At 42.5% G+C, this 22,500-nt stretch overlaps 1 protein-coding gene across 1 annotated transcript in view; it reads left to right on the forward strand.

The window, feature by feature from the left end:
- LOC138027293 (protein unc-79 homolog) overlaps positions 1–22,500 on the forward strand; it is a 49,142-nt gene that overhangs the window by 5,217 nt on the left and 21,425 nt on the right. Inside the window, exons 5-22 of the mRNA XM_068874851.1 lie at positions 1–18; positions 431–761; positions 1,521–1,718; positions 3,007–3,442; positions 6,816–6,904; positions 7,958–8,081; positions 9,277–9,534; positions 9,638–9,935; positions 10,939–11,234; positions 12,605–12,753; positions 13,375–13,671; positions 14,277–14,581; positions 15,790–15,951; positions 16,629–17,046; positions 17,700–17,922; positions 18,471–18,657; positions 19,763–20,164; positions 20,771–20,866. The exon at positions 1–18 is cut by the window's left edge and continues 222 nt beyond it. Coding sequence (XP_068730952.1) covers positions 1–18; positions 431–761; positions 1,521–1,718; positions 3,007–3,442; positions 6,816–6,904; positions 7,958–8,081; positions 9,277–9,534; positions 9,638–9,935; positions 10,939–11,234; positions 12,605–12,753; positions 13,375–13,671; positions 14,277–14,581; positions 15,790–15,951; positions 16,629–17,046; positions 17,700–17,922; positions 18,471–18,657; positions 19,763–20,164; positions 20,771–20,866 — 4,287 coding nt within the window. The remainder of the gene's footprint in view (positions 19–430; positions 762–1,520; positions 1,719–3,006; positions 3,443–6,815; positions 6,905–7,957; positions 8,082–9,276; positions 9,535–9,637; positions 9,936–10,938; positions 11,235–12,604; positions 12,754–13,374; positions 13,672–14,276; positions 14,582–15,789; positions 15,952–16,628; positions 17,047–17,699; positions 17,923–18,470; positions 18,658–19,762; positions 20,165–20,770; positions 20,867–22,500) is intronic.

Below are 22,500 nucleotides of genomic sequence, written 5' to 3' on the forward strand. Positions count from 1 at the left end.
ACCCTCTCAAGGATGTTGGTAAGACAACCTGTATAAAGTTGGGTATTGCCTTGTTCCAAAGAACATTGTCTTGCTTGAGGCTTTTACCCGTAAGTGAGAGCTAGAGGCACGTACAATAAAATATGATAGGATAACTTTATTTAAAGAGGGATACGCAATTCACCCTTTACAGTTTTCTAGCCTGCGACGCTCTAGATGTACTGTACTACTGAGGACAAACCACAGCACTCAGCCCTACTCTTTGTGAATAGAGTTTCGCTAGGTTCTTATATGTCCCACAGAGTTATGAACATTGAAGGGTTGAGAGATGTGGCATAATTGGCCTACTTCAACACTTTGTGACATATATTCAAGGTGTCGATAATAACCTCATATTGCGGCAAGAAAATCCTCACTAAAACTTAATTATTACGGTAACTAATCTTTTTAGGAGGTGCTGATGACTGGCAATTTGTATATGAACCATGGCATCCCTCCAGCTGCCAGAATCTTGAGTGTGCAGTGCCTCGCAAAAACACACCAACAAGTATCTGCCTGGAAGCATCCTATGCAGCTGCACATTGTGCATCTTCGCCTCCTGTGTTCATTTGTGAAAAATGCGCAGAGTTGGCAGCTGCTGATATCCATGAAGAAACACTGCTTGTGAAAATTATTCAGCCAATGGGAAAGATGCATACAACTTGCGAAACAAAGGAGTGTAAGGGCCAGGGGAAGCCTTGCAGTGTGATGTGCTTTTCGTACGAATGTGTCAAAGATAATAGGTATTTGTGAAAAAAAGTAAATGTATATTGAGGTATGCTAAAAATGGAAAGAGTAGGATTTGCAGTGGATCAATCAATTTTATAAAATATTGAAATTCCACAATCTTGCCATAAGAATTTCATTCAAGCCAAAAAAGGATACATACATGTAGTTGACACATAAGATATTGTAGCAAGAAGTTATGGAAATTAAGAATTTGTTGAAAATATCTAAACCAATTTAATTGTTGTATAAAAAAATTTGATTAATATATTTAAGGCACTGCTAAACTAGAATATCTTTCTTGACTTGTCTTGCAACTAGTAAAAGTTCTTTGGTTGCGAGTCAAGTTTCATTGGGCAATGGTTCTTCAAACTTTTCTTGCTGTTGATGATCACATGAGGTCACAAGAACATTTTAATCGCGACCCTATGTCAAAAATGTTGTGACGCATAGTTTTCCGGGAGAGATGTTGTACTATGCAGTGTTTGCAAAATTACTTGCATCACTACTAGAACCTTTGTGGGTGGGGAGAAGAATGGACTTCTTTTCCTAATGATTGCTGCAAACGAAAAAATGTCATACCGGTACTTGGCAGTTTTTATGCAATTGTGCTGCATCAAAATTTCCAAACGATATGAAATAAAAATACAGCTGTATCCAAGGTCGACGTAAACTTCGACATCAATCATTTGTAAGCTCTGAAGCTTGTTGTAATGGAAGCAGATAGTGCCCCTTACGGCCTTTGCAACGATCATTTTTGTTTTTTTAATTTTCAGACTCAGAGCACTGACAATGTGTCAAGAATGTCACTTGCAATATCATACTGGGGAAGGAGGCTACAACCACGTCACACAGAACTTGTTTCCAGATCCCTGGACTCTACAAGGGCCTGACCAAGCCTACCCCACTGAAGCAGTGATACGTCTGTTAGGAGAAGCACAACCTTGTCAAAACACCAGGAATGAAGCCATGGGGTGAGTGCGAATCAGGTCTCCTCATCTTGAACATGTTGTCTCGTGTCATCTGATGCCCAAGTTAGTCTCATTCCAAGCGTCCGTGTCTCAGGTCGAAAGGCGATGTTTCCAACTTGACATGCAGTCTTAAGACACAATATTTAGGGGCTCAGCTCAGCTCAGTGGTATCGCATCCGAACCAGTAATCGGGAAGGCAAGGTTCCACTCTTGCAAAGGAACTCTCGGTTTTTTTTCGAGTATACCGGAGTAACCATTGGAGAAAATCATTCGTCATTTCATTTATCCGGGTTAACAGTTACCACTTCATTCATTACAAAAGTGGCAATGCACTATTTCGACAATCCTAGTGGTGTGGCAGGGGTACGTATCCGGTCAACTCGCCTACGTTCAAACTCGCCTACATCCGAACTCGCCTACACCTTGGTCAACTCACCTACTTAGGCGAGATGACTTTTCGACGTAGCCGAGTTGACCGGTATTCGTGGCAGGACAATAACAATTGTCACATGAACCTAGTTTCACGGCCTGGCTCCCGTAAATCTCCTATACCTCAGTGGAAGAGCATCCGAACCAGTATGTGGCTCCTTCAATGGAGCACTCGGTATTTTCCCCTCACTATCCCCGACAACGTAAAATTAGAGTGCTCCTTTACCGGAATCGCACCTACAACCTTCCGATTACTAATTCGGATGCTTTACCAATGAGCTGTCGGAGACTCGAGGAAGCATTACTTCATTGAACTATGTTCCAGCACTTCGCAAAGCCCCCTTTTGAGTTGTCGCTGTTTCTGCTCACTGGTAGGAGGCGTCATCCATCATAAGCTTTTTTAGAGACATCACGCCAAGCCGGCCACTTCTGCTCTTTTCAGAACAGGACAGCCACAACACCGGGAAGTCCATCCCCTTCTCTCCTCGAATAGTGTGTGGGTTCTTTAACCTCCCACAGGGAAGTTATGAACATGGAGAATATTTGTGAGGTTGTGGTACGTGGCCTACGGTTTTTCGTCCTTATCCGAGAAGGCTTGAAAGTCTAACCGTTTGCAGATGAAATTACAAAGGCAGTGCTTTCTCCTCACTTATTTTAAGGTCCTGATCCATCCGGGGTTGGAACCCGCAACCTCCCGCATGACTGAGAGCGATGCTCAGCTAACTGAGCTATTGGTGCTTGATATTATTGTCCCGCTTTACTGGTAGTACTGCATGAAATAATGGAAGTAGTAAATTCCTGTACAGGAAAAGAACGACATCATCAAATAATGTTATCCCTTCGGCATTTTTCGTTGCATCAGAATAGCACAAGGCAAACTTGAAGATGACGACTGCGAGGATGACGTAGACAATGACATCAACAACCGGCGCATGCTCAGTAGATTCGGGGTCTGGCTTCTAGTTGGAGTCTGCAATGAACCTTCAAGATGCGAATCAGCGGAGAGACTTGGCAGGTTAGTTTCCATGACATTGTCATGGATAGAGACAGCCTCGACGTTAAGACGAGACTACGTGGGCGAGTTGCTGAAACGGCTTACCAGTCAGTACGTTTGTCGATGGCTAACACAGGTGCGAGACAGCAAGTTAGATGTGCTGTGTGCTTGCTTATCACCCAACCCCCCTGGTTATGTCAAGGTTGGTGGCTGCTGGGACTCTGTGTCGAGCAAAGTGCGCCAGCACATGGAAGGATTACATCGTCTGTGCTGTTTGGTTCCTCACAACCTGGTCACACCTGAGGTGAGTGTTAAACTCGATTCAATTAATTGTTTCAGCCTCGAAAACAAGCCTGAGAATAAGATATGCCCAGAAATGCAGGTAATAGCCCATTTCCGAGTTGCTGCATGCCTCAGTTTCAAAGCGAGTCCTGGTGCACAACCCTTCAAATAGAACGTGAGTTGCGTATTCTTATGCATATTCTTATGCGTATTCTCAAGGAGCAAGGATGGCACAGTCGGTTAGTGCTCGGCCTTGGTGTTAGAGGTCCTGAGTTCGAATCCCGGATCTCGCATCCTTGTTTCGACTTCTTTCCTTTCCGTGTCGCTAAGTAGCTTTAAATACCCGTGAAACGGAGCACTGATGGAGAGGGGGGAGTAAAATGAGCGCACCGTCGACCTCAGGTTTGTCAGTTGAATTTCTGTTGCGAGTTATCGACGTTAAATATGGTTACTTTACTTTACTTTACTTTATGCAAATAAAGCTAATTTCCCTTACAATAGTTAAGCACCAAGACTCACTTCGAAACCGAGGCAAACAGCAACTCGGAAATGGCAAATTAGATGCACACGGATTTCAATAAGCGTCACGAAAGTATCCCCCTTGTTCTTCTCCCTAACATCAACATCACTCCTGTCTATAGGTCAATTTTTCATCGGACACCAACCGAACTTGAACAGCAGTCAGCATGGCTTCTTTGTGTATGACCACTTCCGGTAGGACTGACTTGACCGCTGACCACATTGCCCTTTCGAAACCCAACACTACCCTTCTAACTGAGGGCTGGGCTGAAATAGTTACGAGTTTTACAGAATAGTTTCGTTACGATGTTGCGTGTACCGTTTTAAGTCAATTAAATATCATCGGGCGAATCATCTATAGTCCCGGGCGAATCTCCGTCGGGCGAACGGACTTTCGGGCGAAACATCCGGATACCTAGTGTCCCCTAAACTCTGTTCCTGAATTATCAAGCTAGTGATGGAGTTCAACGGCACTGGGGGACCAAGTCAAGTGTTCAGGCCACACCCTGGATATCGATCGCCGCCTCCTCCTTGATCGGTCAACACTAATTTCCATCCCTCGAACTGACATTGGACATTTCGTAACAATTACACGACGCAATATCCCATGTTAATATTGACAAGCTTACCGCTCTAAAAAGAATGAAAACAGGCAGAATTACAGCTTTAGTTCAACAAGAAATAGCGTTTCTAAGCTATGCCGCGCTGATCTACAGTATTTAGGTCTAAAAACCCCGTTGAAGACGGTTAACTTTCAATTGTTTTGCTGGGTACTACTATTTCAATACTCTTAAAAAATTCGGATTTCAGGGAGGTTGTCTCGTTAGTCTAGTGGATATCGGAAACGGCAAGGTGAAGCCATCCATCCGCGTTCAACTCTTTGCCTCGCCTGTTCTGAATCTTCTCAGCTTGTTTAAAATATTTGTTTCGTTGAAGTAGATTTGAAGTCTAAGATAGACTGTACGTCGTATAAGTTGAATAAAATGGAAAATGTCAGTTTGAGGGATGGAAAGAAGTGATGACCTCCTTGATCCTTGCTAGAGAAGGCGATATGTTTAAGAGAAAAGGCAGAGGGGCCATAGAATCTTGAACCCGGATGCCGGTCACGAGATTCCCGCGATCTACCGGGGCGTTTTGTAAACGTGACTCACAGTAAAAATCACCTGACAAAACGTCGAACTCCATCTCTTGATAAAGATTCCGTGATGGAATCGAAAGCTTGTACGTCTCAAAACGTTTTATCTTCAGAGCTCTAAAAAGTGAGCCGTTTCAAAAAGTGTACGGTGACAATTGTTGGTTTGCATTCACGTGATCAACAGCCATGTGTTTCAACGAAAACAAACAAAAAAAATGTTTGCATAATAATAGAGTTCAATTCCCAACGGATTGGGTCGGGACACCAACATGGCCGCCGTTTCTTTGTTTGGGGACACCCGAACATGGCGGCCGTGACTTCATATGAAAACCGAGAATAATAGGGAACTTAAGCAACGACAACGGCGACGGCAACGGCAACAAGAACGTCACAAAGTTGCATATTTAGTGGGCAAAAACAATATCTTTGCACGCCCTGCACGTGCGTTTTTCACGTTTGTTCATTTCTTTGCCGTCGTCTGCAAAACGACAACGTGAAATAGCCAAATATGAGGTTTTATGACGAACGTCAGCAATTGAGGATAAATTTTCATTTTCTCCCTTGAACAGCCCTTTTCACGGTTGGTTTTTCTCATTTGCATTACAATATAATCTAGCATGTATGTGAGGCAATTTCAGGCTATTTTGTAGTTTTAACCCGTGTAGTTTCGCCGTCGTCGTTGCTTAAGCTCCGTAATAGGGAGCGTTGTGAGCGGTGCTTAAGTTAGGAGAGAAAAATGAAAATTTATCTCAAATTGCCGACGTTTTCCATAACACCTCAAACTTGGTTATTTTACGTTGCTTTTTTGCTGACGACGGCAAAGAAATGGACAAAAATGAAAAACGAACTTGCAGGGCGTGCATAGCCATTGTTTTTCTCCCACTAAATATGCAAATTTGTGACATTCTCGTTGCCGTCGCCGTTGTCGTTGCTAAAGCTCCTTGTCCGATGTGACGTGAGCCGTTTAATATTCTCCATAAGACAGTTTTAGCATTTGACGCAGACGGCAAACATCGGACTGAAATATGCGTCTTGCTAAACATGGAAGAAACCTGTTTGCTATCAGCTCATTTATTACTTGTTGGCTCCACATATGGAGCAACGTTTCAAAGGAGCAAGGCAAGTGAGAATAAGAGACTTTTTATAACAAGCAGCAGCCTGGCGAAGTTTCCCTTTTTCACGTATTGGGCTGTTAACAGGGAGCTTTAGCAACGACGACGGGAACGGCAACGAGAACGTCATCACAAATCATAAATTCTTATTATTGTAATCACTTCACGACTATTCCAAGTTTTTTAATGTGAGAAAGGTATGGCAGTCCCTCAGGAATGAAAACGTTTAGAGCGGCGCTTTATTTAGGGAAGAAAATAAAAAAAATTATCTTCAAATTCTGACGTCTTTCATAAAAATTTCACGTTGTGGTTTTGCTGACGACGGCAAAGAAATAGACAAAAATGAAAAACGCACGTGCAGAGCGTGCAAAGCTATTCTCTTTGGCCACTAAATTTGTGACGTTCTCGTTGACGTCGCCGTTGTCGTTGCTAAAGCTCCCTATTGACGTTGATTTAACGGCAAGCTAAAATGATGCAAGGAAGCTGAACCAATCAAAAACGAAGAAATATGTGTGTCCGTTCCGCTCCTCTTTCATACAGATTTGACTTGTGGTACTGGGATAATCACACATGACATGCTTTCATCTTTCCATCATCATTTACTGTTTCATTTTTTTTATGTTTCTCAGGTTTGGGATGAGATTATGCCCTTGTGGATGGAGGCTATCAAATCCGATGTTTCTCCAGACGAACTTGGAAGATTTAAAGTCTTGTTGACGTAAGTTGTGTTCTAGCCCCGCTTAAACGTGGATTTTTTCAGGCGGGTCTAAAACGCAGGTCACATTCCACAGGTCAAGACTAGAACTCCTTTGCACAAATGATGAACTACCAAGTCAAAGGTTCCCCCTAGACTTGGAAAAACATTTTTTTGTAGAGTGATTAGAGCTAGGAGACACTTTTGGTGTTGTTTATTTATCTGTAGCACAGTGACATGTAGTCTGACCTGTGACCCGTGACCTGTGTTCTACGTTGTAGCCCCACCGGATTTAATTGCGACATAAGTTCCTGAGATTCAGTCATTCTTTGGTATGAGTGGAAGTTCTTTTTAGACCGCAAAAAAGCCAACCATGCCAGGAACGTGATACCTCTGTGGTGCCAGTGCAATGCTCCAGGCAATTGAGCTACGAGGTCACTCAGATGGGACCGTGCCAATTTGTTGGGCTTATGTTTTAAGGTGAAAGGACTTATTTCGACGATTTTCAGTTCTGTTATGGACACCTGAAAAATGAAGCCACCAGAATTTTTCAATGTCCATAAGGAATAATAGGCCATTTCCGAGTTGATGTCTGCCTCCTTTTCAAAACGAGTCTAAGTGCGAAGTTTTTCTTATGAAAATTAGTTTTCATTCATATGTAAAGTAGAACTAATTACCATCACAAAAACTTCGCACTTAGACTCGCTTTGAAGAGGAGGCAGACTTGAACTCGGAAATGGCCTATTGCTTAAATTGTCTCGATAAGTGCCAGAATCACTCCTATCTTTCGTCATAACAGCTCTGTTAGAGCTTTGCATGCGTTTCATAAAATAATTACTTTCTGTCTTTTTGTGCCAAACAAGAGCATGAGATGATCAACTTCAGTTTTGTGAAGAGCTCGAGGCAAATCATTGTGATTATCTGTCGTTACGTCGATACCCTTGCAATCAATATTTCGCCAACTTTGTACAGCGTGTCAGTCAAATCTGTGTATTGTTTGCGGGAAAGAAATGAAAGACATTTTCCTCGGTGTTGTGTGATTTCCTTGTACTTATTTCAAACAATGTTGTTTTGCAGGAAAATATTTGATCCACTACTTTCTCCACTGAAGCTAACTTCAGAAATGACTTTCAGCTTCATAAAGAAGTCACTGGAGTCTGCCGTTCCTCGTCATCAGGTTGAGGCTCTCACTTGGCTTCAGGTAAAGCAAACTAAAAGACGTTTATTTTGACACGTTGATATTTAAAGCGATCAGCTTTTAGGATAGCGTGTGAATAGGAATCCGAACTGGAAGGATTCAAGCAGGCGGCAATATACTTATGAAGCAAACCTGAACTTGAACCGGACTCGAAGTTATGACCACGCGATTGGGCCGCACTTGCTCTACTATCTGAGCTATGAAGCCGGCTGGGAGCTTACAACTTTGCATTGTACCCAGTGCTTCATAACTGCTGTGATCACTTTCACTAAGACCTACATATTCCGTAGTTCAAATATATGAAAATTTCATATTTCTTTCTATAATATACAAAGAGTATTGTAGTTGGATTCGTAATCACTAAAGACAATCCCATTTGGACGTCAGAGCGAGACTTGATCCCCGACAATCCGCTGGCAAATTCTTCCCGTAAACACAGGACCACCCTGCCTTCCTTAAAGCTGGGCTAGGTCACGCTATTTTAGGTAATTTTGTTTAATTTCCTTAATTATGAGCTCTAAACGTCAAATTGGCAGAGCAAAAGTCTTTCATTTGCAAAATCACGGCCACATAACTGAGAATGATTTTCCAGCTTTGTAAATGACATTTTGATATAGACTGATATAAATTTGAAAAAAGGTGGGCCAACGTTTTTCAAATTTACCCAAATTCAATCCATTTCAATCCTCTCCAGTTTTGTCCATCCATGTACCTTCTTAGCTTCCCTCTGTTTTGTTAGAGTTCTTCTATAGTTTTGAACAGTTGTTTTGATATTTTAGTTAATTCTATGACCATTCGGTCATGGCTGAAATTGCCTAAAATTGCGTGACCTTGCCCCTTTAAACAAATAATTACATTGTTTAAAAACTTGAGCTGATTTGTTTGAAGCATAGTCAGCGCTTGTCACAGCTCAGACCTGTTTGCTCGGCTGTATTTGGGCTATAGCCTCAGGCATTTCAGTTGGGTTAAACTTGAATGGCAAGTTGCTTTCCTTTTCGGAACGAGGCTGGGTGCAAAAGAACCGCTCGAATGGAAACGACTTCTGCATGATTATCCCCTTTTCATTTCAGTGTCTGTTTCATTTTAAGATTCGCTTTGAAGGAGTGGCAAACAGCGACTCGAAAATCGGCCATTTTCTTTTCAAAATTTAAAGGTAGCTTGATTTATATTTCTTACGAAATTTATTTTTATTTCTCAGATTCTCTCTCAGCTGGATATCATTATCCCATTGACTATGCTTCTCAGCATGTTTATCAAAGTCGTCCAAAATTCAGTCGAATTTTCTGAGGGAATTCCCACGATGTTTTCATTCCCAACGTGTACTGTCCAGTCACCATCGACCACCGAGGGCGCCATGATCACGACACCGGTCAGCGGAGTGCTGTCAGCAGACTTTGGTGAACTGAATTCCAACTTGTCTTGCTTCATATTGGAACTTGATTTACTTGTAAAACAGGTACTTGTTGCCGTGCTGTAAGGGCTTGTTTTTTCTAGCGACGCGAGCATCAGCACACCCAACTCAAGTTGTCAAAACTCTAAATTATTTTCTTTTATATCAGATAAATATTCAATTTATTCGTGACAAGCACAGCCCCAACAGCGTCGAGAGAGAAGATATCAAGAAGATCCTGAAATATATGCTTGATATGTCATGGGCTGGTAAACATGGCGACCACTCCACCGTTTGTGAGATGTGCAACATGACGAGTATCTGGTTCAGACTTGCGCATATTTTGCTGGAGAATGTTTTTCCGGAGGGGGACACGCTAGCTAGAAAGGATACAGTTGCATCATTGGGGACTGGAGGATTGTTTAGCATTGGTTCAAGCGGCAAAGTTGTATCGAGCCGAAGTTTGTGTGAGTCATGTGATGGATCTAACAGTGACTTTTAGATTGTTGTACGGTTTATACTACAAGTTTTAATTTCTGTTCTGAGCACCTGGACAAAAAAATGTACCACATGCTGGCAGAAAATCAGTAGACCACAGCACCGGGAACTCCATGTTCTATTCTTTGCAAACGTTGTGTGGGTTCTTTAAAGGGAACCTCTACTAAAACAACAAAATAACTTTAAACCACAGAACATAATGTTTTCAATTGGAATTGCTCAATCTTTTTCTAATGAAAGCGTTTGTATTTGAGAAAAATACATTTCAAAAACGCTTATTTTGGCTTTCGAATTTCATGGGCGTCGCCATCTTGAATAATTGTGATGTAACTTGGTTGCCCTTTTGTTCTGATATAAAGAGCGATTGTTCTGGAACAATAGGGCAACCAAGTTACGTCACAATTATTCAAGATGGCGGCGCCCGGGAAATTTGAAATCCAAAATAAGCATTTTTGGAATTTATTTTTCTCGAATACAAACGCGCGGAGCGGATTAGCGAGTTCATTACTGCAAATTTGATTTCGCAGCAATCTGATCCACTTACTCACCTCCTTTTCAATGAATAATTGTTAATTAAGGGGCGGGAAAGATTACAAGGGCAAAAGCAATTAACAATACTGATGTGATCACGATCGGTTTCAACTGATAACGTTAATGTAAATAACGATAGGCCGTTTCCCAGTTTATGTCTGCCTCCTCTTCAAAGCGAGTCTTAGTGCGAAGTTTTTGTTATGGTAATTAGGTCTACTTTACATATGAATGAAAACTAATTTTCGTAAGAATAACTTCGCGCTTAGACTCGCTTTGAAGAGGAGGCAGACATAACCTCGAAAATGGCCTATAACACCACTTGCTTCAAATTTATTTTTTGGATTCTTTACCCACATTGAACGAGATTGTATAATCGCGATAGACTTACGACGTCGCCGTCCTCGATCTTGAAGTCGCTATTTTACTTAAATTTCATGACAGCAGCCTCAAGCAAAGGTCAAGTTGAGACAATCGACGAAGAGGTCTTCAAAGAAACTCAACAAGAATCTTTGTCTGATGTCGCCGATATTTTGCGAGGCGATAACGACCCCGAACCCGAGAACGCCACCAGTGATGCCGACATGCCCTCAGAACTTAATGAGAATATCATCTCCTTTGCTGCCATACGCAGTATGTCTGGAAGCATTGGTGCATGGCGAACTGCCACGGGTAGTGTTAGCTGGAGCGTCGTGTGTGATAACTTTCCTCAGTTGCAGTTGCTTGTTGGATTTTTGAAGGTAATCACGATACTGGTGTATTTTTGTGTAAATGTTTCAAGTCTCTGATGATGCAAGTTTAAATGGGCCCGGTGAAAAAGGCAACTAAAGGAATCAGATGTCGCCAAAAGCAAGTCCAAATGAGTATGTCTGGCAATTGTTGTTGAGGTAGCTACTCATCAGTTAGCGAGTCAGACAGCCGATAAACCTTTCAATCAGTCAATCAATCAAGCCAAAGGGAGAAGCGATCATCAGTGAGTTCACTGAGTGGCTTCATAGCTCAGTTGGTAGGGCATCGCAGGTGTCTATTGAGAGACAATTGCTTAGTTTTTTCTGTGCGAGGATCACTTCTCCCTTTCGTCTATAACCCGCACTTCAAAGAGAGCGAGTTTCAATCGAGTGTCGTAAAACCAAAACCAAAGTAATTACTTTGGTCAATCAAAAAGGACGGAGACAATCTAGTAAACCAATCAAAACTCGAAGTAATTACACGTAGCCGACACAAGGCGCGGGAAAATGTGCACGCGCGAGCCGCAACTGGTTTTGGTTTCACTTCTGATTGGTTGAAAAAGTGGCGCGAGAACTTTGAACCAATCACTGAGTGAAGTAATGCAAAACCAAAGCAATTCGCTAATTACTTTCGACACTCTATTGAAAATCGCTCTATATACGTTTATTTCGTTAATCAATTAGTCTGTTAAATCATTCAGTCCACATAGCCTTAAGTTGCGTTCGTCTGACCCGACCGTAATTACAGAATAGGAGTACATGGAATAGAATATAAAAATCCTTCGTTTTTACGGAGATTCACATTAAAAGTGTTCAACACCTGCCAAAATGCTATTTTCAACATATCTTAATGAATCTTGTTGCTTCAAAACGCTACACAACGTATTAAATTATCACTCCACGTATTCTTATTCCGGGAATAGGGTCAATCGAACACATCCGTAGAGTCATTTTGTCAATCAATCAATCACCCAGTCAATTTTTGTGTCTATCCGATCACCAGTTAGTCAATCTGTATACCCCATCAGAAAGTCAGTGAGTTCGTTAACGCGTCCATCCACCAATCAGCCACGCAGTTAGTTCGTCATTCTTACCTTAAGTCAGTGAGATGGCCTGCGAATCACTCGGCCAATCAATTCTTGCGTTCTATGCTGATTAATTGACCACCGTAAGCTGAGAAATTCAAAAACTGACGTTTCGAGCGCTCAAAAGTTGATAAACCCATTTTTGTGTTTCACTTCCCCACCGACACAGCACCACAGCCTCCACAGAAACTAAACCCATTTATCCTTCTTGCACTCTGTACGTGCCTATTTTCTCTCAATGATTGGATTTAATATCAATCGGGCTCTCTCACGTTTTTCTCTGTGTACCCTCTAAAGGAGCTCCCTCGTCAAGAGGACCACAATGTACAGCTTAGCATTCTGAAGTGCCTTGAGGTGCTGGTCCTTCGTGGGGATTACTTGCGGATTGCCATGGATGCTGACGGGGATTTCTTAGCCTGTCTCCAAGAGATTTTCTTCATTCCAAAGTAAGGGACACTTGCATTTATTGTATGAATATGATTTTAATCCAGGATTAAGCCAATAATTGAGCTGGCCTCATCAAGGTACAAATTCTACATTGTTTGTTAATATTAGGTCTAGTGCTCGTTGCCGATATAGCTACAATAGTTCTATGATAAACTAGGAAGAACTAGGGCATTATTCTAACCGGCACAATGCTCACGGGCCGATTTTCTTCACTGGAAAATTTAATTGGAAAATCTCAAACTTTGCCTTGCTGTATCGAGGCCGCTGTTACTTGGTCAATACAAGAGGCATCAGTTTCAGATTTTCCGGTAAAGACCGCACACTCGGTTAGCATGCAATTAATAATGTTTTTCCTGTAATTACTTATTTATGGGAACTGGAAAGAACAAGGAGCAAACAAAATGTTTATGACTTCCCTTGGCAATTATAGCCCACTCGTGATTTCTGAGAAAGAGAATAAAGTGAGACTGCCACACGACTTTCAATAACTGGCGCTAGAGCCGTTTCGGGAAAAGTTGAGTTTCTCGGCTCCTCATACGATCTCTTCTCGTAATCTTTGTGTCATTTTGTTGATTTTTCTTTGTACTTATGCCTCAATTAACTTTCATTTCTCCGCTCAGTATCTGGGGTCTTCTTCAAGCCGAGCACTCGGAGATGTCCCAGCTGTGTGTGCAAATTCTTGTTCACTGCATCTGTCTTCCCTATGGCGCCGAGAAACTCTGTGATGAAGTGGAAAACGCTTTCTCCAGCGACGATTGGCGTGAGCGCTTCGCGGCTGTGGAAAGAGTCGCAGTAATTGCCCGTTTTCTTGAAAAAGAACACATCAAGTCCAATAACATTGTCATGTCTGCTCTGGCCCACTGTTTTACCTATTTGGTCGGGGCTGTGGAAGATGTTTGTACGCCAGTGCATCTCAGGTATTGAATTGCATATTAGAGCGGTTCTCATTTGAGTGCCTTGTCACAACTGACGTTGACGGTCATATTAGCTAATCACAACGCAAGACAAATAAACGCAGCCGGCGCGAAGTGCGGGAAAAGGATTGCGACTAAATCGGCTACGAATGTGGCGGGAATGTGATAAGCCAATCACAACTGTTTGGATACGTTTGTTCAGGCGAAGAAGATAATTATAAGCTTAAGAAGTGTAACCTTGATGTAACACCAAATTCTCATGACTACCCAACAAAGAAATTTGTGGTACTAGTTAGGAGAATTAATGTTTCGATATTGGGAGTGAAAGGGGTTCTACTATTTATCGTTCATATTCGAGGAGACTGAAAGTCTAAGCATTTGCAAATTTAAAAACAAAGGCTACACTTCTCAGTTATTTTAAGACCCTGAGTGTTTATGCAGTCGGGTTTGACTTCGTGACACCCCGCATGGAAGTTCGATGCTCAACCATTCGCGGCTCGGGAAATTCAGTGGGGTGTTTCTTTTTATCTACCTTAGGCAACTAAAGCATCAAGGGCTTTGTAAAGTGTGATACATGCTAATTCATGTTTTCTGTTCGTACACCTCAGAGCCCTCTACATGTTAGACACCATCAGAGCGTCCTCTCTCAAGGTCCTCTACAAGTGTATTGAACATCAGTACGATGCTGTTCCTCAAGACAGGCTATTGCTAATCCACACCTGCCGGCTACTGCACCGAATTGTTCCCCACCATACCCCCCTGTGTGGAAAGTTTTTCATCCGGCGCTTTAAGCATCTATTGATTGAGAACGCGGACTTTGTATCGCTTGGGACTACCAAAGGACGCGCAGGATCCGGTGGTACGCAGGCGGAGGCGTCTGTGGACGCGGCAGCTGAAACAGCGCGAAAAATCGGTTAGTAACGGCTTGTTCATAGTTTTTTTGCTGGTTAAGACCCCGTGAACAGCTTCGAAATGTGTTTCCAAAAAAACGATATTCATTGTTTTTTCCTGAAAATTATTGTGTTCTTCAGCCCGTCACCCTCGAGAATGACACTCAGTGGCTATCGCCAGGTGATTTTACTGGTCAATGGGATACCCCCTAGGGTTCGTGTTGAACCAGTGTAATACCATCTGATCCTGTAGGTTTTCGTTATCGTTTATCTCCTTGATTAGCACTTTCCTCTGGTTTAAACAAGTCGGACCTACTGGTGCATCGATTCAAAGACGGTTCACTGTTGCAGAGGGCCCAGACTCCAGATGTCCCCACATATGGTCTTTTACATTTTTGCTTATTTTCAGTTTGTGTCCTTCTCATTCAAACAGACTTTAAGATCTACGACGGCGGCAACGTCGACGAAAACGTCGTCTTTTCAACATATTTTAAACTTGGCACTATCGTAAGTCTTTCGCGATTGTTCCGTCTCGTTGACGTCGTACCTCGGCATTGTTAACGAAGCATCCTAAACATAAATTGTTATCGGAGAGTAAAAATAGACAATGAACGATTCTCTGTTGCGTGCTCACGTTGTCGTCAAAACCTCAAATTTGCGGGTTATTTATCATCCGGCGTTGTCTTGCAGAGTGCCGCAAAAATATGTGCCAAAAATACGTTCCGCTCGTGCAGCACGATTATCAGTTTTCCTCTTTTAACCAATGATGTAATTGTTTTTGCCGTCGCCGTCGCCGTCGCCGTTTCTTAAATTCCCATGACGCACGTTAGCAGGCGACGATAATTTTAAGTTTTCTCTCCAAACCTCCACACCGCTCGCACCAATTTGGTCCCTTAGTAGTTTGTTCACATTCCACTTACCGGACAACTTGGAATAGGGAGCTTAAGCACGCGCGTTTTTGAGACGCGGACGGCAACCGGAATTGAGCTGTTTTCCCTTTTAACTCGTCTTCACACAACCACATTTACATGGCCAAGTATTTTTTTCTCCATTAGAGACGATTCGTGTGGAAATCTGGGAGACACCAGTGTCCTGGCACGCGAAATGTTCTCTTCCGGTTGCCGTCCGCGTCTTAAAAACGCGCGTGCTTAAGCTCCCTAGGTACCTAACGCGAACTTATGTTTTCAAATAACGTTCTTCTCTATCCTTGTGTTCTTTGTTTCTTCTTTAGCACCAGTCTTCCACTCCCAGCGACCTAGCACCAGGTCCCTCACGGCTCGCAGCAGTCTGGGGTCGCAACGCAAAACATCGTCGCTGTTTCGTTGTGGTTACAACTTTCGCTTTCCTGGGGAAAGGGTCACATACAACCGACAGGTTTCTTCCAGTTCAGAAGGTAACCTGTTTATCTCCTCTTTTGAAAGTTTGTTTGAAACGCCAGGGACGCACCCGTCAGTTTTTGACTGTTTTAGGGAAGGTGTTTGTTTGCAAAGATTGTTTTGTCGTTAGGATAAATGTCTCATTCTCTTCGTTAAGTCAAGTTCATGCTTGGGTAACTGGCACATGTTTCCTTGTATTTAGGGGTTTAGATCAGAGGAGGAGGACGAGTGCGAGTTTTCCCTTCTGAGCATGCGCACTTCGTAAAATGTCGGCGCATGCTCAGAACGGAAAAATCGCACTCGTATTCGTCCTCCTTTTCTGATCAAAAGCTCCCTAATATTGTTTTTTCCGCGATTGTACTGAAAAAGTTGTTAGTTGTTAACCAAGGTGAATGAAATGAAAAGATTTATCCGTAGTGAATCACGGATACTCGAGAAAAAAATCCCCTCCCATGAGTCTTCAATATCTCAGCGGTAGAGCATGCGACACTAGTAATCGGAAGGTTGTAGGTTCGGCTCCAGCAAACTCTCATGGTACCTGAATAAGGCTGGTTTGGCCAGCCGAAATATAGTACTCCACTAACCGTTGTATCGGCTCTTGGTCAAAATATTTAGCTTTCCAGTAAGGGAGCACTCGGAATTATTGCGAGTATCCCCAAATTACCATCGAGGTGTTTTTTTTTTTCGCATTCAGGGAGAAAGTCATCGGGTAACAACCGTCAGCGTCGTTCTGGTGGTTTCAAGAACCAGTCCTCCTCGACTGACCTCACCGATGGCATGTTCCTTGGCGGACGCATCCAGTCCAACCTGCCAACCGTTCAAGAGGAAGATAACGAGAACAGTCGGCAATCTGTGACCTCCACGGATTCCACCTTCAGCCAGTTACTAAACGGGACTTCGGTCGGAGGCAGCTTGGAAGCGGAAGCCAATCATCAACTCGTCACCCTGGTCATGGACTTCTTGAGCTACCCAGGAGCGGAAAAGGGAGACAAGAATTCGAGTTTCGTGAGGACGGAGAGCTATGAAGTGATACAAATGAGCCATTACCTCGGCGTTTTGATGGGATATGATATCAAGGTGGAAGAATTCACCGGCAATCCTCGCAGATTAAGGTAGATAGCTATATTACCTATTTTTAGGTATCTGGTCGAGAAAAAATTTATTGGTAAATGCCGAAGACCGATCTTCACTTTCGACTGAATTTTACAAGTGCGCATATCATAAAAGTGTTTACGACCTCGTGAAAACCAAGCACCAAAGTCGTAAACTCGAGTTAATCTGGATCAAAAGAACTGTGCGGTTCTTGTCGTTGAGTTAAAGCGGAAGAGAGCGTTGGAGGGACCTCTCGCATTGACAGCTATAGTCTACCACTTTTACTAGAAGAGCATAGACACTAAGAAATTCATATGTAATGGAGTTTTCTGTTTTCTTTTCTGGGCCAATTTCCATTACTATGGTTAATTCTCGGATGGGTTTCCTGAGATTTCCGGCACCGCATATCATCCTCAAATATTCAAAGAAATTGTGCTGCGCGATAATGCGAATGAATATTAAATGAAAGTTCAAATTTGCGCCCAAGAAGTTTAAATGAGAACCAAACGTTTCGAGGGTACTCCCTCTTCATCAGTGGTTTGAAAGACCTTGGTTGGTTCTCATTTAAAATTCAAGGGCGCAAGTTTGAACTTTCATTTTACGTTCATCCTCGAATAGCAGATTCTGTTGTAAATGGAACTATTAAATGATGTCACTTTGCTCCACGTCACAGGTTGTTTCCAGTCTTTCACGCTTACATGGCCGGTATCGTGCAAGTCCTGGACCAGAATCATGAGTGGGGCAGCAAGCTGCTCAACCTTACCCTTAAACTACTGCTATTCTGCGCGGCTCCCAAGCCTCAGAAACGAACCCAGACTCCTCAGTTCTCATTGGTGAGAATACCGGCGGACATGCGACAGAGCTGGCTCATGGCATTACTCATAATACTTTACAAGGTATTAAGAAATAATAAGTTGTAACTTCCACCAGGAGATCGTTACCGGGAAAGAACATATTGCTCGATGGGTTTGTATGCCAACACAGGAGTAACGAGCTATTTTTGGGATGACAATTTGCGCCTGTTAAGAAAAACAAGCCAAAACATTCATCCAATCAAACAACTGTTTTGCAGACGGGAGAGGAGCTGTAGGCGCTGCTCTATTGTTTTTTTTTTTAATCCAACAATTTTTTTGTGGCGTTAAGAGCCCATAACTTAAAAACAGAAATTCTCGTTTTCTGTTGTGTTGCAAGATGTGACCACATCAATTACCCGATTCTACCTCAAGTCGGCTTTCACTTGAGGGAAAGGATTGCGGTCCAAGTGCAAGCATTTTATGAGGGTAATTACTTCTACTGGATAAAAACAAAGATACCTTGACCCTCTTCACCAAAACGATTGATATGTAAGTGATTCCAGGGTTATGGGCTCGAACATTATTTTTTCTTTAATCCGCCCTTCACATCGTAGACTTTTGTACCGTTTCCCATTGTTCTGTTTAAATAGTACCCTTTTCACACGGAAGCCCACAAACTGGACACAAAGAACCTCGTACACGTAGTGCTTAAGACACTTGAGGCGCAGAATCACGTCTGTGACGGACCGAAAGAGGGATTCCAAAAACGAGGCAGTGTAGCTTCCATATTTGCGGAAGCCATGACAATAGGAGCAGGAGAAATAGCCAGCCGCGCAGGTAACAGACAAATATGTTAATCACTTCTTCCTTCCTCTTGTATCCTGTGGAATAACTGCGGAGAATTTGAAATGTCTATCACCACAAAAAGGGCTCATCCTCGTTGTAAAAACCTGATGACGTAACAAAGAGGAAACAAAAGAGCAAAAAAACATCAAATAATAACCAAACCCTACTACGAACTAACAAAACAAAGAAAAAGTTTCACAGGTTTTTTACACCGAGGTAAACTCCAAAAAACCCTTTCCACTCAACAATCCGCTGCACTGGCCTATCAATATTTCTTTGGTTCTCTTAGCTCTCTCCTCCAAAGTCACTGTTTTACAGGATCCTTAAAAGCTGAAAAACTAGTTGTAATGTGATGATCTATGGTCCCGCAAGGAAGAGGGTTTAAAATCGGGTTGACGTCACAGGCTGCTTTGCATAGTTCTCTGAAAGGTAAACGTAAAGTCCGCTACGGGCCTAGAAGGCCCACTAGGCCGGCACTTATCTCCGGTTTCTATAGCATGAAGCGACTAGGAGTATCCCCTGGATGGGATGCTAGTCCATCGCAGGGTTACCCCCAGCGTTTTCGCCGGTACCCATATATACACCTGGGTAGAGAGAGGCACCGTGAGAGTAAAGTGTCTTGCCCAAGAACACAACACAATGTCCCCGGCCCCGAACCCGGACCACTCGATCCGGAGTCGAGCACACTGAAAACGGCGATGCAAAGTGTTTTGTGACGTAAACGCGGCATCTAACCCATTCCCCTCCATTGCTCGGTCATGGATCAAACCATGACCACCTTTGCCGCGTTTCAAAGCGAATAAAACAGTGAGTTTTCAATGAAAAGGTTCTAGAAACAACACAATATGTTTGGAGCGATTCCGCAAAAATTAATAAAATGGAAACGTTTGTTGAGATGACAGACACTTTAAGATAGCGCAATGTCGTTTATTGAGCTGACTTTTTTGGTGCCATAGTCGTCGTCGTTTGTTAAACTCTTTAAATGTGGCGCGGTTTCCCGGTTTTTTTTGCATGATCTATCACAGTAATTTAGCAATAGTTGTTATGGAACCCCGCCTACTTGGAGCGGAATCTAAACAATCGTGCTTCTTCCTAGAAACACCCGGAAGTCCAGTGATACTTCAATCTACTGACGACAGACCGTTGTCTTTGTCATCTACCAACAAATCGCGAGACGAAGATAGAGTTAAACGGCTACCGGAAAGACAAACTTCGTCTCCTTCGGCTTTCAGCCATGGATTGAAAACAACAAAGGAGTCTGTTCAAGAGGAAAAAGAAAAAGACGAAAAACAATCGCATGCCAACGATGGTCTCCGACTATTTGCCGATGCACACCTTGCTGATCCTAGAGGCGCAAGCTCTTCTGAGCTACTTCTACCCTCCGGTACCCCGATCCAGATTCCCCCTGCCTTTACAAAACGTGTGACCCCGGGAAGGAGTCAAGATGAAGATAAAGATTTAGAGGAACCGCCCGAAACCGATTCTAAAGGAAGGACAGGTGCGTCCAAGAATGTACCAAATGTCATGATATTTTGAATTTGTTTAGGCAGGCAAAGCATTGTGACCCTGGCCTCTGTGAAGCTGGTTGCTTCTAACAGCGTAGAATTGAGTTTCGGGGGATAAAAAAGTCAAAATATTTCGTTAGCGCCAGTAAAATGTAAATTGACCTCCAACAATAACTTCGGCATGGCTCAAAATACTAAGTATAACGATTCCTCATCAGTTTTAAGAGTTAAGCCTCTAAGTTCACTAACTTCATTAACTTCCTCATTAAGACTAACTATTCCACCAGAATCTAAAACTGGTACAAAATTTTCAGTTACTTTTTATTTTAGAAAGCGTTCTTTTGTAAATATACAAGTAAATAGATTGTGTTGTTCTGTTTCAAGCTTCAAGTTTAAGTTTGTTTTCCGTGATGATTAACATTATTGCAGAAATAGAAAGCAAACAAATGGCGAGGAATCCCAAGAGAAGCCAAACGGAGACCTTTAACCAGCAGACCCTTTTCGTTAAATTTCATTTAACAGATAATTAACAGGGAAGTTGACTTGATAAAGCATTCTTCTTTTCAACCTTTTTTCTTAAATTTGCTCTGTTGTTGCAGCTCGACCACTCTCCTGGCGCCTACGACGATCCCTTCACAGTAAACGTTCTTTTTTCAACTTTTCTCCTGGTTTTAAGAAACCTCCTCGTTTAACTGGTTAGTGACTAAAGGACTATAAACGTTAATGAAATTTTAACTAACAATTAACTTACAACTTCTAAACATAAACTACAACTTGATGGAAAAAGGTTAACATGTCCGGAGCTCGTAAAAGAAAATCGATGAAGATTTGTTTTGACAGTTTAGTTTGTTATCATATATACAAGCACTTAAAATTTATCCGATGCCCCTAAAAGTTTCGCCCAAAATTTCAGCTATAAAGAATCAAATGATTGTATTTTATTGGATAATGACTAATTTTTTTGTCTAAAAGTGTCATTAACTGAAAACGCCTTTCAATAATCTGTGAGACTCATAAACTGAGGTAAATTGTGTTTAAAATGTGTTTAAAGTGTGTAGACGATTCGATCTTGTTCGCAGGTTTTTTGAAATCTTGGCCATCATCATCATCAACATCGTTATTACTATTACTGAATTTTAAACACATGAACTGGATAACGGACCTTTTCGCAGATACGGCGGCTAGTTTGATTTCTGCTGTTTCGAAGGACCGGTGGCTCAGTTGGTTGAGCACCGGGCCGTGACGCGGGAGGTCGTGAGTTCGACTCCGGCCGGACGAACCCACTCAGGTTCTTAAAGTAACTGAGGAGAAAATGCTGCCTTTGTAATTACACAAATGGTTAGACTTTCAAGTCTTCTCGGATAAGGACAATAAAACCGTATGCCCCTTCTCATGCACAAATATCTTTCATGTTTATTATTTCCCTGTGGGACGTCAAAGATCCCACACACTGTTCGAGAAGAGTAGGGGATGAAGTTCGCGGCGTCGTGACTGCCCTCTGTGAGTGTATGGGTGGTTGGGTAAAGGTGGTTTGCAACCAATCTCTAGAGACACAGATAACAATGCTGCAGTGTACAATTGTTGGTAGAAGAACAAAAGGAGCTAATGAGAGATCTTTTTTCTTTTCGTCCACCAACATGGCGGCGATGACGTCACGTGAAAACTACCGAAACGAGCGTTTTCACTCACGTGACCAGCAGCCATATTGGATTACTGAAACAAAGGAGAGTATTTGCATAAAATTAGAGATCAATTCCCGGAGGATTAGTTTGGTACATCATCATGGCCGCCATTCCTTTGTTTTGGAACACCAACATGGCCGCCGTGACGTCATGTGAAAACGCTCTATAGCAAGTCCATATCAGCTGAATAGCTGCCAAAACAAACAAACAAACAAACAACACTATGTATTTGCCCCTGGGCATCGCATATTATCTAAAGCTTAACTACGGATATCAGCAGCAGCAGTAACGCCTTCTTCTCGATTATTCTTGATTTCTCCATCGGTGAACCCACGGCCCAATTGTCCTTGCTATGTATATTCATAGTGTATAACTCAGGAAAAACCTGTAAAGAAAGAAGCGCTATTGGACATTTTCAACCAACCTCTAGAGACACCAATAACAATAGAAGAGAAATGTACGACATCTGGTGGACGAACAAAAGAAGCTAATGAGAGATCTTTTGTTTTCGTCCACCAACATGGCGGCGATGACTTTACGTGAAAACCTCCTATGTCGAGGCCGGCCTGAAAAAAAAATTATGGAAAGGACGTAGATATTTGCACAGGATATCTTGTTGCCGTGCTGCTATATCGAGTTGTAGTTCA

Source organism: Montipora capricornis, chromosome 12, assembly GCF_036669925.1.
Source record: "Montipora capricornis isolate CH-2021 chromosome 12, ASM3666992v2, whole genome shotgun sequence".
NCBI classification, from domain to species: domain Eukaryota; kingdom Metazoa; phylum Cnidaria; class Anthozoa; order Scleractinia; family Acroporidae; genus Montipora; species Montipora capricornis.